General features: G+C 41.1%; 1 protein-coding gene and 1 long non-coding RNA gene across 2 annotated transcripts in view; one reads left to right on the plus strand and one right to left on the minus strand.

Annotated features, from left to right (window-relative positions):
- The window catches only part of LOC118221887 (CD209 antigen-like protein C), a 49,986-nt gene extending 46,916 nt beyond the window's left edge, over window positions 1-3,070 (plus strand). The window contains exons 4-7 of the mRNA XM_035407327.1: window positions 623-685; window positions 855-1,006; window positions 1,825-1,928; window positions 2,335-3,070. Of these exons, the coding sequence (XP_035263218.1) occupies window positions 623-685; window positions 855-1,006; window positions 1,825-1,928; window positions 2,335-2,473 (458 nt within the window). The 3' untranslated portion in view covers window positions 2,474-3,070. The remainder of the gene's footprint in view (window positions 1-622; window positions 686-854; window positions 1,007-1,824; window positions 1,929-2,334) is intronic.
- Window positions 3,071-6,016: 2,946 nt separating this feature from the next.
- Window positions 6,017-14,529, minus strand: part of LOC118221903 — a 136,980-nt gene continuing 128,467 nt past the window's right edge. The window contains exon 3 of the long non-coding RNA XR_004764214.1: window positions 6,017-6,620. This is a non-coding gene — a long non-coding RNA (uncharacterized LOC118221903). The remainder of the gene's footprint in view (window positions 6,621-14,529) is intronic.

A 14,529-nucleotide genomic window follows, 5' to 3' on the forward strand; every position in this document is an offset into this window, starting at 1 on the left:
TGTCATTTTAAAGTAAAAAACAGATTTTACAAATGAATATCATATAGTGGGATTAGCTTTTGGTCTTTTGGGCAATCCCCTCTGTTTTCACCCAGCTATTGATGTAGATTGATTTTAAGAAAAATAACTGTTTTTAAGTAATAAATTAGTTACTACATAAGAGCTAATATGTGATGTTGATACCTTGATCATTGTTGGTCATTATTTTTCTCCAAAATCCATTCAACATTGTAGTCTTTAATTTGAAATTTGCCCAGAAAAAAATTTATATATAAACAAATCTTACATAATTTATATAATTTGTCACCCATCTGTATATATATATTTTCATTCACATTGTTAAATGTATACTGAAATATTCTTATAAAGCCCAAATAAACAAAAAGATTGTTCATAATTCTCTAAAACTGTGTAAATTAATACATTGATTTAACAACACAAATGAAAAATTCTTAAAAAACACAGTTAACAAACTTAACAAATGATGTGGTCAACCTATGGGCTTAAGCTTCTGTTTCCACAAATTAGCACAGTAGTCTGTATCATACTGAGGTGAAATTCTGTAAAACCCCTTAATCGATATTTATTTTTCCTAAAGAATGCATTTCCCCTTGTGTATTAGATACAAGTTTATCAGAGAACTATTCAGTGTTGGAGAGAGATCTGGAGAAAGTCCAGCTACAGAGTAAGTACAATGAAGTATTTAAGAAACTCCTCTTTTAGTGCAGGACTGTGCCTCCAGTTTGCAGTGAGTGGTGCTACTCTGTTGTCCATCTGCAGAAAAGCATTTACTTTTACACTGTTACGTATGAATATATCATTCTCAGAGTCTGTTGCCTGTTCTTTCTGTACAGGCACTTTGTGTAAACCCTGTCTACAGGGCTGGGCACAGTTCTCTTCGAAGTGTTACTACTTCTCTAATGAGATGAAGAACTGGACAGACAGTCACAGTGACTGCATTAAATGGGGAGCTGACCTGGTGATTATAGAGAGTAACGCGGAAAAGGTAAGGCTCTGTAAAATAATTGTGAATGATTGGGTGGAGATAAAACTGACAACATGCATTCATAAGAAGCCACTGTAAATGTAATTATGTAATTATATCTCATCTTGTGTTTGTTCTTACAACCTAACATGTTCAATATTACCATTATGGATGAATCGCATTCATCAGTGAGGTGTGGCTCATGCTGTAGCTCAGTATCTCACAGATCCAGAACGTGTCAGTGTGGACTGTTTGTGTTACGATGCGTGGGGGGTAGGACCCAAAAGCAGAGGGTGGAAAAAAATGCAAAACTCCAAATGAAGAACAAAAAGACTTTACTTGACACAAAGGGAACAACAGGGAACAAAAAGCCTCGCAGGGCGACCTTCTACAACGAAGGACAACTACAAACGCAGGAACAAAGGAAATCAAGAAAATACAAAAACACTAGGAAACCAGGACATAGCAGGAGCACATGGAGTAGGGACATGAACAGGGCGCACAACAACCAGACTTTACCACATAACCACAAGGATCCAGCACCTGAGTCAAGGGAGGGGGAAACTTAAATAGAACAGACACTGACGAGACACAGGAGGGCACCATGAACAATCAGGCCACAGAGAGGGAAGGGAAAACAAGACAATTGAAAACAATGATTGGACAATTGGAAACAATAATACAATTAACACAGGGGGAGCAGGACACAAAACAGAAGTGCCGCCATCTGGCGGCCCAACAAGGAAAACGCAGACAGAAACACAGGACCATGACAGTTTGTCTCTCAGTGTCTACATCTACAGAGTAAGCAGTGAGGGTCATTCTGTGTTTGTTTTCAGTGTTTCATCAACGAACAAATAAAAAACATTACCTGGATTGGACTGAGTTACTCAGTGGATAATGGTAACTGGCTCTGGGTGAATGGAACCTCTCTGCAGAAAGGGTAAGATTTCTTACAGAAATAGCACAGGACATAAAAATATAGACAGACACAATCATGTATAATTTTAAACAACATCTTGGCAGATCAGAGATATGATTGTTCCTCTGATGGTAGCCAGTCTAAGGTTTGTGTTACTGCAGTGAAATATGTCACTGGGTATGTTTCTGCTTATAATAGTGCATATGTGTACTTTACACTTTTTATCTTTAATATTGTTCTGTTTGTACGATGAGGTTGATTTAATGAATACAGTTAATCCAGAATTATCTTCCAACAAGATATATTTCCGCTGTCTGAACTCTCTCATAGATGGCAATAGACAGAGAATGAGAAGGAGTCACTGTATCTCCGTAGGAAACAGCAGAGAAGTAGAGCTTCTGTGTCTCAGTCTTTGCTTCCTTTACAGATCCTGGGGGAAAGGAAAGTCAGGTGTTAAAAATGGATATGATTGTGCCATGTTTATCCCTAATGTGAATGGATGGAATACCTCTCACTGTTCTAATGACCATAATTTCATCTGTGAGACTAATGCTCTGCCCCCCTAAACCATTTTTTATCATTGTATGTTTTTGGTTCTCTCATCTTGTGAGAGGCCGTTGACCATGCCAGGTTTGACAGTCAAACACAGGACCAATAAGCAGGAATTGCGAGAAATTTTGTTTGTATGTTGCTTGATAAATGAGGCCCATTGTGTGAAAGTATGAGCTAATAGAAAGAGCTCTCAGTACCTACTTACTCAGTATCTCATAAAGGCTCTCCAAACAGACGCTGTGTCCTAAAGACATAAGCCACATGTACCCACAAATAAACATGTGGTATGTGACTCTATGGCTTAAATTCAATAAACATTTATCCTCAACTCTGACTTACAAGTAATATCCTTGCTTTATAATCCTTGCTGCAATTGATAGTCAAATTTAAGGACTAATGTTTATTGAATTTAGGCTTATGTGGTTCCTGTGTTACATTAATCTCAATCTGGCTGTATCACAGAAGCAAGTCCACAAGCTAAGAGTGTGTGTGAATGCTACATTAATACTCATAAATACCAAACTGATAAAGTACTAAAAATGATATTCCATGCATTTTTGAAGATTTAAAATGTATTAAACTGTGTCAAGTAAAGTTTTTGTTATTCTGAATGTCAGTTTGCTTGCTTTTTTTGTAATCATTTCCTCATCACTTAAACATGAGCAGATTTTACAGGATAATCTGAGAAGTGGTGCAGTTCAGCTACAGTTTCCTAATTTTATTGGCAACCAGCACTTTCCTTAGAAGTGGTGACTTTCACACTTTAAAGGCAGTTAAAATAAAAGCTTTATGTAGTATATATAATGCTTTCATAAACTTGACATAATGGCTTCATGCATATGCAAATGTTGTACTTCATAAAGGGTGGCAAAACATCTTCTTATACAACATTATGCCAAATGTGACTTTACCAACAATATCACCTGGCTAATGGCTAAACATTATAAAGGGTGCATAAAACCTGCTTAGGTAGGATCCTAGGCTAACTGTGATATAACTCATGATGTCGCTTGAAGTCATGAAACAGTCCAAATCAACTCGAGAGAAGTGAGTCCCCTTGACTGCTGTTACAATTTTACTAAATATACAGTAAATTACACATTTAACAAATTAAACACAATACATATATGCGCGCACACGCACGCACACACGCGCACACACACGCACACACACGCACACACGCGCACACTTAACCAGCATTACTTTGCCACTCTGACACATTAACTTTGTACTCATAGTTATGTCAGGTGAACACTTATGTGTAATGTTATTAATTTGAGTTAAAATATTGTGAATATTACATGTGAAAGTATATTATTTATGCATCTAGTGTTCACCTTTAGAAAGGAAGAAATTCCATTTGCCATTTCTGTCATTTTTTCTTTTGTACTCATAAACTGAAAAGTAACACCGCTACCTTGTGGCTGAGTGTAAAATAGATGGAAAAAACCCACGATAGGATGAGTGTGATTAAAAAATTAACATGAAACATGTGAAACAATGGAAGACAGATATTCAAGAAGAGTGCAAACCATGAAAAAATGCAAACGCAAACCAATTGAAAGAAGGTCCTTTATTTTTAGAAATACTCTGTTTTCTAAGAAATGCGCAGATGTTTACATGATGCTGTTTTATTTGTTGTTTATTGGTGATCACAAAGCTGGTACTTCGGCTTCTTGTACATGCTAAGCTGCTACTCAATCCTGGCCCTGGATCTGTAGCATAGCTTTCTATGCTATACCATGTGTAACATCTGGAGCGGGAGAAAGGCATTTTAATTGTGTTATCGCAAGATAAACAAGATGGAAAACAATCTCAGAAAAGATTGTTCAGATTGATGCGTGATTTCATCATGACTCATGAGTGTATTCGAAAATATGAAAAACTGGAAAGTTTTAATTACTGCTCTCATATTGTGACTATAAACCTGTGTAAAACGAATAATCAGACCAGCTGTTATCACGATCTCTTTAGAACTATATTTTCTTTTTTTCCATCTTTTGCATTTTTTTCACTTGCATAAAGTTCATGCTCCTTTACTGAACCATTGCTGTTTTCTGTGTCTGATGCTGCAATTATTGTCAGCTCTCCGTTTCCCAATGAGAACTGGAGAACTTGAATCGCTCTCCACTGGTGTGGAGTGTCACTAAACACTTTGAAGCTGCAATGAGTATAGCTATCACCTACACACATTTGGATGTACAGTGGTGTATTTGGCTGTTTCATTTTGGTTGAGTTCACCTTCTCCCACTGAGGAAGCAAAAGAGGGGTGAAGTAGGTGGCCAATGAGATGAGCACACAGAGTGCACCCATCACTCATGGGAGTTGTAGTATCATGTAGTATCACCACAAATTGATTTAACTATTTCAGATGGCTTTTGTGAAATACAATAATTTTTTTAATAGAAAATGCTACTGGAAGGTCACACTGTTGTTAATGCTACTGGGTGTTCTCCTCACACTGTTGAATACTTCTTCAAAATATACACTTCACAGAGTCTGATGCAACTGGATTAATTGCAGGTAATTCAAAGATAACATGCAAGAACCTGGGCTAATCTGCACATATCAATACATTACATTACATTACATTACAGGCATTTAGCGGACGCTCTTATCCAGAGCGACTTACACAACTATTTTACATAGCATTTTTACATTGTATCCATTTATACAGCTGGATATATACTGAAGCAATGCAGGTTAAGTACCTTGCTCAAGGGTACAACGGTAGTGTCCTTACCCGGGAATCGAACCTGCGACCTTTCGGTTACAAGTCTAGTTCCTTACCCACTGTGCTACACTCCGTCCAAAATACAAACCCTCTCAAAGCATTCCACAAGACACTTCACAGAAAACACATAAGACGCACACACACACAGACAAGACACACACACAAGACATACTGAACTCCCCTGGAACCGAACACTCCCTTTTCTCCTATCTTGTTAGCTCCTCCTGTTGTGGAGCTCAAGCTTGGACTTTCCCTCATGCTTACATCATTTTTCTTTACTCTTTCCCATACATCATTGTTTCTCATTTTTCAGACACCATTATTTCCAAGCCCCCTTCCTTTCTTTAATTAAAAAATAGGCATTCCCTTCTCTTATCTAAGTCTTCCTCCCCTTCTTGGTGTCAGACATGTATTCACTTCATTTATCTCCTGCTGGATTTTATCATTCACAACACGTTTGTATGAAAGGCCTAGTTTGTATGCCAGAAGCTGTGCTGTGCTCTGCTGTGTGCTTGTATATGGACTTTTACAGCTTGAGTTTTATATTTAGTGCAAACCTCTACAGATTATTACTGTTTTGACCAAGATCTGGCCATTGCTAGTTCTACATATACTTCTTTTGTTAATAATATACTCCATCTTGGTAGTGATGGTTGGTGATCTTAAATGCATTTCCTTCCCACATTCCCCCCTTTGGAACTTCTAAGTTCCATGTCTATTGTGATTAATTGTAGGATAAGCTGTGCAGATATCACTGACATAGTGCAGGAACATAACTTGATATGCAGACTAGAATGACTAGTACCTAGCCTTAACCGCAATGCAGAGACTGTGGAGCACTCTTTTTGTGCCGCCTTCGCACGACAGCCCATGTGGGTAGGCCTTGCGGCACACCCCCTGCCTAGCCTAATCCTAACATACATCTTTATATTCCTGCACTAGGACTCTTGCGTTTCTTAGCATTCATTTAATATGTATTTGGTTTACGTTGATTAATATGTATTCATGTTACTATGTGTATAGATCACATTTGGCAAACTTTCCCTAAGATCTGTTGTCAGATTCCGTCCGGTCAGACAGCAAAACGCTATCTCATGACCTTAGCGATCATCAAATGATGACTGTCGCCTGGAGGGAGACCTAACAGCAGAGCAGAGCATCGTGTGGAAAACATCCCCTCCCTATTTTGCGGGGAGTGGGTAAAAGCCACACAATGCTCATATCCCTCACAGTTCTTGCCATTTCACCTTGCACACAGACAAAAGAGATCCAAAGCAAGATAACAAGTATAACAAGTATAGTCTGCATAACAAGCAGTACAACATATTCTCCTTACTGCTAAAATGTTTTCAGCCCACATTGACTCGTTGAGAAGTAAACTATTCAACAGACTCCCTATACGGCCTTTCTGTTGCTTAATATTGCCACTAGCAAACCAGTTTGCCCAGCAGTTGTCGTCCAGTACTCACCCACACAACTGTAGCTGAACATGAGCAGTAAGGCAGAGTGCTGCTCGGGCATGCCCCCGAACATGCGTCACGTGGCCCCCCTTTCGCATGTGAATGTCACCCTCTGTGTGCGATGGATTGGATTATATCTTCGTCGCCTGAATTTTCCTGAATAATACCAACAGGGCAAACCATGGCCTTTGTTTCACAACAAGATTCAGCATGGTCTGATTTTTCTTTTAACGAATACAATTTCATGCATACATATTGCGAGTACATTAATAATTGGATCAGCCACGGGTTACTGGTGCACAAGATTATACAGTTACATGAGATGGTTAGATGGAGTTCTAACATCATAATTCTGGTTAGTAATTTATTAAATCAATCAGTTAATTCTACTTGGTTATGTGAGTTTCTTGATTATAGCTTCTACTTTTGCTTCACTCATATTTTCGTTATTGGCAGCAAATTTGTATTGTTTTTATGTTTTTTGATCTAATGTGATTGGACAATTCTCGACGCTATCTTTCATGTTCACGCCCGCCATTAATATAAGTACGGATGCGCGACTGTCACTCCTGCTCCTTAGCTAGCTGACAGGTACTTTCAGGAGATGGCAACTTCAAGTAGAACTGCGGAAATCAAAGAAAATTTGGTTTTTTCCTTACAAAAACGCCCTTTCACAAGGCGTTCACTGGAAGAAAAAAAAGAGGATAAAGGAGCTTGGACCGGACCGACCCATTTTACAAATTCAGCAGCAGGCAAGTGATCGAGGACGAGCATACACCCGGAACGGACTCTTGTTATGACAAATGGAGTTGGCTAGCTGGATGTGGTGTAAGTAATGCCTTTTATTGCTTTCCCTGTTTGCTATTTCAAAGTGTTGGCACCGAAGCGTTGTGGACAACGACGGGGGTACACGACCTATAACATCTTTCTGAAAAATGCAAACGGCACGAAAGTAGCCGCAGTCTAGACAATAGTATGAGACTACATTTTTTTGGCAGGTTTAGCACTGCTGAACAGCTAGATGAAGGCTACAGGATTGGCATTAGAAGGCACAACGAGGAGATGACAAAATCGACACATCCTGTCCAGAATAATAGACTGTGTGATGGCCTCTGGGCAATAGCATGGCCTATGTGGGTGTGTGTCTCTCTCTGTGGCTTTCTTGCTCTCTCTCCTAGCCTTGCCCCTCCCATTCTGAATTGTGCTTGCCCTTGCCTAACTCTCCTCCCCTCTCATTAGCAGATTGGCATCACCTGGAGAGGAGGCCATAAAGCATGGCTTCACGGCTGGTTCAGGTTCCTTTCCACTCCTGCCTGGATGGCAGCTGCCGGGCCTGTTTAGTTTCTCTTTTTGCATTTTTTTTGATTATTTAAATTAAAATTATTGTTTAACCAAGTTCTTTACCGTGTGGTCTCCCCTTTTTTGTTATGATTTTAACGAGCGGTCATAACAACTATGTTAAATTTTGTGGAGCCTTTGAGTTGGCTTTGCGTGGCCACGATGAGAGTGAGAGTTCTGATAATCCGATGGTGAATTTTGTTGCCTCCTTTAAACTTCAGAATTCACATTCACATTTTGTCCAGCAGATGGCAGCAGAAGGCTCTATAAATGACATTGGAGTTAGCTAATATTTTCCTACTTTTTTATGACTTCATAGAATGTAATAGTGGCAGTAAAAATTACTTTAGTAGTTCCATATTTAGAAATTGAGCTGTTGCCTGTTGGTAACTTTAGGTGATGTAGGTGAAATGGGCATTTTGTCATCTCTACATATTATTTTATATTTATTAGGCAGGGCAAAATATGTTCAAGTAGTGCTACTGGCCAGGGTTTAAGCAACATTAGTGTGTTGTGTTGTTTTTAGATTTATTTATTTATTTATTTATTTTATTTTATTTGCTGAGCTATGAAGTGCTGCTTCAGTTTGTTTGTCCCCCCCAAAACTGCACCCCCCCAAAAATTTTTATCACCAGCCGCCACTGTCCATAGATGCGGGCGGCTTGTGGATGGACGTTCCAGAATTCCCAGCCAGCACCTCCTCTCACACCCCATTTGCAAAGAGGGTTTCTATATTGATTGTGATACTCGTTAGGTCCTGTTTGAATGACAGTTACAGCAAAACACCCCACCCCCTTGCACCGTTGTGCATCTCGTGTAATGGTTCATTTACTTTTCTTGGGGTCAATTTACCACACCCAACGATGGAGGTGTCATTATTGATTAGCCACACTGGTTCTTCTACAATCATTTTCTCACACTTATCTGCATTGGTAATGTCCCTTTCCACGTTAGTTGTAACCGGAAATTGCCCAGTGACTGAAGTTACCAACCTTTTGACCAGGGACTGAATTAGTGGAACTACACAACATGAGGCAAATAACAACACCAACAATACTATCCCTATGATCACCCTTATTTTTACCAGAGCCGTTTTCCATGTTGACATGTTAAACCAGTCCCACTATGACCACCCCTTAGATTCTCCCTTCGTGTTTCTAACGTGTTCATCTCTCAGGTTTTCCAATACCTCTAATGCTGTTGTTATGTTACCCCCTCTCCTGTGTGTATTGAAATGACTGTACAACATTCTTCCCCAATCCGTTCACATACCTCCTGTTCCTCAGCTAGCATCGTGTCAAGAATTAGCTTATTCTGTATTGTCATAAACAAAGTGGCGTGCAATTGTTCTTTCTCCCCAGCTAGGGCCTGAATGGTGTAATTGATAAACCTCTGTTGGTTATACCACAGATGGTTTATCCAATGACTATTCTTGTGTGTTTGTCCCCAGGGAAGCAATGCTGCACCGTAATCTATGGGCGCTTCACTCATTATCTCATGTTCCTCCGGTATTCCCTTCGGCCATCCTGTGTAGGTTACCCACACTCTCTTATCCTCCTCCCACTATATTTCTAACTTGTTGTCCTTGGGAGGTTCGGTGCCTGGAGACAGACGGGCTCTGCTGCAATGCCTAGGAATTTAGTGTTGCACAGAATTCTAGTTATGCTAGAGAAAACTCTTCTCCCTTCAGTACTTATTCCAGCAATAAGCCTTGACACATATGTTATGTTACTCTGTGACCTGAGGGGTCGACTCACCCCTGCCTTAGGTTGTCTCTTTGTGGAGATCTTACCTGTCATTGGAGCAACACACTCAGTTGTCAGCCTCCTTCTGCGATCTGTGGTTTGGATCACAATATCATCAGCCATAAGCCCTTGCGTTGCTTCTGGCAATTCTTGTATAATGTTGGGCTCCAAAATAACGGTTGCAATTGGGGTAGCCTTATGAACACATCGGGTGAAAAGGTTAAAAGCACAACTTATTAGCATCAGGGCAAAACAGACCATTAAAAGTCCTTGCACGATAACAGTACCCATTCCCCCCAGGCCATTTTTCAACCACCTGAACACATCCCAATTCCAAGAAGGAGTTTGATGAATTTCCACTACTTCTAATGGTTTAGCCTTGTCTTTTTATAAAACAGCTACAGATAACACTGAAGTCACTCAGATACACTGACCCTGACCTAGAAACACGGTGTCGGGGCGGGCGAGGGAATGGACCCAAACGCAGAGTCGAAAAAACACTCAAAATACAAAGGGGTAGACACAAACCGAGGATGTTACTTTTAATGAGTACAAAAAACAAAAGAGAACAAAAACAAAGCCGTGCAGAGCATGATTCAAAAAGTCAAAGCGAAGTTAGTAAAACGCAAAAACAAAGAAAATCCAGAAATCCAAAAACGATGTAGAAACAGAGCACGGGCAGGGTAAAGAACACTGAGGGCAAAACACAGAGTCACAAGAACACGAAGGAGCACAAACCGAAACACAATCCTAAACACACACACAAAAACAAGGATCCAGCACCTGAGTCAGGGAGAAGGGAACTTAAATAGACACGACACTGACGAGACACAGGAGGGCACAATGAACAATCAGGCCACAGAGGGGGAAGGGAAAACGAGACAACCCAAAAACAATAATAGAATAATTGAAAACAATAATACAATAAAACAGGGTAAAAGGACAGAACTAAAAACTGAAGTGCCGCCATCTGGCGGCCCAAAAGGGAAACACAGACAAACCACAGAACCATGACACTTCCACCCTATCAGCCTTTTTCTCTACGACTAACGTTAGGTGTTTTCTTACACCTAACACTACGCGTTGCCTTTTATCCAACTCTTGCTGTTGGTCATGTGTTATTTTCTCTAAACTTGCCATTTACATCTACAAACATGTTACTCGCTCCCACATCTCATCTCATTTTTAACTTCCTCATTTACAGTCTGCTGTAGCCTTTCTGCATCACGTTGCCACGCATCTCTCCTGGAGTCACTCAGCTTCGCTTCCTCATAGAATTATTTTGCTCGACCCACTAGTCGCCTGACATTCCACTCCTAATGATCAAACCACAAGCTTTGAATACCCGCGGCTCTCGCTTTTCGGTCACTCTTTTCACGGGGAAGGCCCTGTCCTTTTCATTTAAGCATTTACTCACACTATTAGCTATGAACCCCTTCACTTCTTTCAACATAGCTGGATCTATAGGCTCATTTTTCTTTCTTCACGCCACTTCTCTCCTACTTTACTCAGCAGCTCCGGAGTGCAAACTGTCGCCATCACTACATAGTTATTATGATTATAGTTCTATAATATAAAACAATACTTATCACACAATTAAAATATTTATGTCTCTAAAATATAAAACAATATTTATTCTGGGCCCACAAGACTAAAAACGTCACACTTTGACAAACAACACATATATCCTGTCTCCCTTTTTAGTTTTATTTTCCTGCTATTCTAATTCTGCTTTCAATCTATCCAGCTGTGACTCCAGCTTTATATTTTCTGTGCGAATCTGGCACAAAGGTCAGTGTTTCTGAATTATCAGACCCTTTCACCCTTTCAATGTCTGCCCACTCGCCTGTTCCCCACTTAACCCTTCTTGGGTTAACACATATACTCAAATACATGAAACCTTCAGTAATATGGCCTATTTCCCCTTGTAAGGAACAGCCGTTGTGTTCCTGAACTTCAAACCTTCACACCAATACCATTATTACACATTCCTTATTTACAGTGCAGTTGAACTAGTAGGGCCCCTACTCATATTAACACACAGTCGCGGATTCAACAACAGTCTTTCCCATCCTGCAATAGCAAATCCCTCTGGTATCCACAAGTGTGATGCAAGCGGTAGGGTCGCTACACTCTCTAATCCAAAAGTTCCTGCCGTCCACAGTTGTCACAATAGCGATGACCACTGTACGTCTGGAAAACCTGTCTGAACCTGCCTCAAATTAACCCACTTAGTAAGCTGCCAAAGCTTTAAATTAATCAACTGTGTGTCCTGTCGGTGCTCAACTCCCTCTGAGTCTAAATAGGTCTAGCCAAAAATGTGTCCTAATCCCTTGTTACATTACATTACATTACAGGCATTTAGCAGACGCTCTTATCCAGAGCGACGTACAACAAGTGCATTGGTTCACGATGTAGAGGTGCAAAAGAAACAAAAGAAACTTGTGTCTCTATGTCTCCCATACGACAGTTATTGAGGCAAATTACAACGACCTTTTGAGTTGATGATTTTCTTCACAATGCCGCGTATGCTGTGTCCACTAACACAATCCTGGTTAAGTTTGCGCTGCGTATTGCGTTCCACTGTTCTTTGTCTACAGTAAATACACAAAGTCGGTTCAATCTACACGTCTCATATACCCACTTTTCAGTTAAAACGCCCTCGTTGCTGAAATCTAAACACACAAAATGTTTTTCGAAAATTGCTCCGTTGGCTCTTTCAGATAATTAGTGAATCAGCATGATCAACACTTCAGCTAGTAATCTTAGATAGGATCAATTCTGATCCTTTGTGGCCACAGCACTTTACTCTGTCCATTATTTAAGTTTTACAGGATCATAGAGTAGGGAGTGCTATTGTGGTGTGGGGATGGCTGGTTTAAGCAGCCACACCTGCCCTGGGTCAAGCTAATTAGACCTGGCTAGTTAGATAATTGGTTATGAATTAGATAATTGGCCAGGCTAATTGGGCCCAGGAACAGGGGTGGCTGCACCTGTGCGTAGTGAGGTAATCAGTGCACACAGGTTAAATCTCCCATCCCCACCCACACAGGGGAGCCTTCTCTGTCATGACAGGGTTTTACATCTGCTCATTTGGCTGTACCATCTTGCCAAACCCTTGCAAATAAACGTGGACTGTTGGAACATCATCTCCCTGTGTCTCTGTGCTGGAGGGCCCCTTGGAAAGCCACTTCGGTGGCCTGTGGCAGGCGTGTTTGCCACAGCTATATACAAACCGCGCCTTTTACACACTGTCAGACCGGTCTTGACTATGGCGGATTTGATCATACACTTCACGAATTTTGTAGCCTAAGTAACAAAGCACGCAAGCAACCACAAAAATCTCATACATTTCCCCACTACTTTTTAAAACATGAATATATATATATATATATATATATATATATATATATATATATATATATATATATATATAGATATATATATATACACATGTTATGAATGATTATAAGAGCAGAACAATTGGCAGAACAATGGCGAGGGTAACAAGGCCCAGCAGGCACAGGCTGATCTCAAGGCCGCACCCCAGCCTCCACAAAAGATTGTACATTCCACCACCTTACGTTTATTTTACTATGCTAGCGTGGTTAAATATTATTTATATTAACACATATACTCAAATACATGAAACCTTCAGTAATATGGCCTATTTCCCCTTGTAAGGAACAGCCGTTGTGTTCCTGAACTTCAAACCTTCACACCAATACCATTATTACACATTCCTTATTTACAGTGCAGTTGAACTAGTAGGGCCCCTACTCATATTAACACACCTTGTGCACATCTAATTATTTGGCCGTTTTGCGCATGAGACAACACACAAGACAACACGTAAGACTCACGAAGTGCTTAAGACTCACAAAACTCACTCTTCGTTCACACCAGCGCCGGCGCATTCACACGTTTCTGGCCAGTGTCACCGTCCCGTAGGCCCCCTAGTGACTGTTGCCGTCCCGTAGGCCCCCTAGCAACTTATTTTAATTGCCGTCCCTCAGCAATTTCTAGTGACTGTTGCCGTCCCTCAGCAACTTATTTTAATTGCCGTCCCTCAGCAATTTCTAGTGACTGTTGCCGTCCCTCAGCAACTTATTTTAATTGCCGTCCCTCAGCAATTTCTATTGACTGTTGCCGTCCCTCGACAACTTATTTAAATTGCCGTCCCTCAGCAGTTTTCCTAGTTTGCGACCCGTCCGGCCCCCAGTTAGGCAGTGACGCGCCCCAGGCCGGCGGACCAGACCAGACAAATGAGCACACGCAGGCCCAACGCAGCCCCGAACACACGGCCGAGTGCACGAACACCAGGTACGCAGACAAGCCACCGACGGGGCGAAAACACACTGGACCAGCAGGGGCCCCGACTGGAGCTGAATACAACAACCGCCGACTGGGCAAAAACACACTGAGCCGGCCAATGGGCGACAACTATTTAGTGAACCTGTGTTTATACATTAACTGAAATGGCACAACCAAGTACTGAACTGCAGAACTGAGATTTTTTTATTTACTGTGCAAATTGTGCATACAAGTCCCAAGGGCAGGATCAGAGTAGGCTTCAGACAGTCACACAACTCACCGTTAGTCGGCTCAGCGGCTATATCGCACAACACGCCGGACTGCGCTACAGACAGTCGAACGTCCCACTGCCTTATGGCACGGCGGCTATATCGCCCAAAACGACTGACTGAATGCACACCCTTTGTGGACGGACAAACCGCCGAATGCACGAGGGCCCCGCAGGCCCACGAGCACACACGTGAACGGCCCGGGCGCCA

Source organism: Anguilla anguilla, chromosome 2 (genome assembly GCF_013347855.1).
Source record: "Anguilla anguilla isolate fAngAng1 chromosome 2, fAngAng1.pri, whole genome shotgun sequence".
Lineage (NCBI taxonomy): Eukaryota > Metazoa > Chordata > Actinopteri > Anguilliformes > Anguillidae > Anguilla > Anguilla anguilla.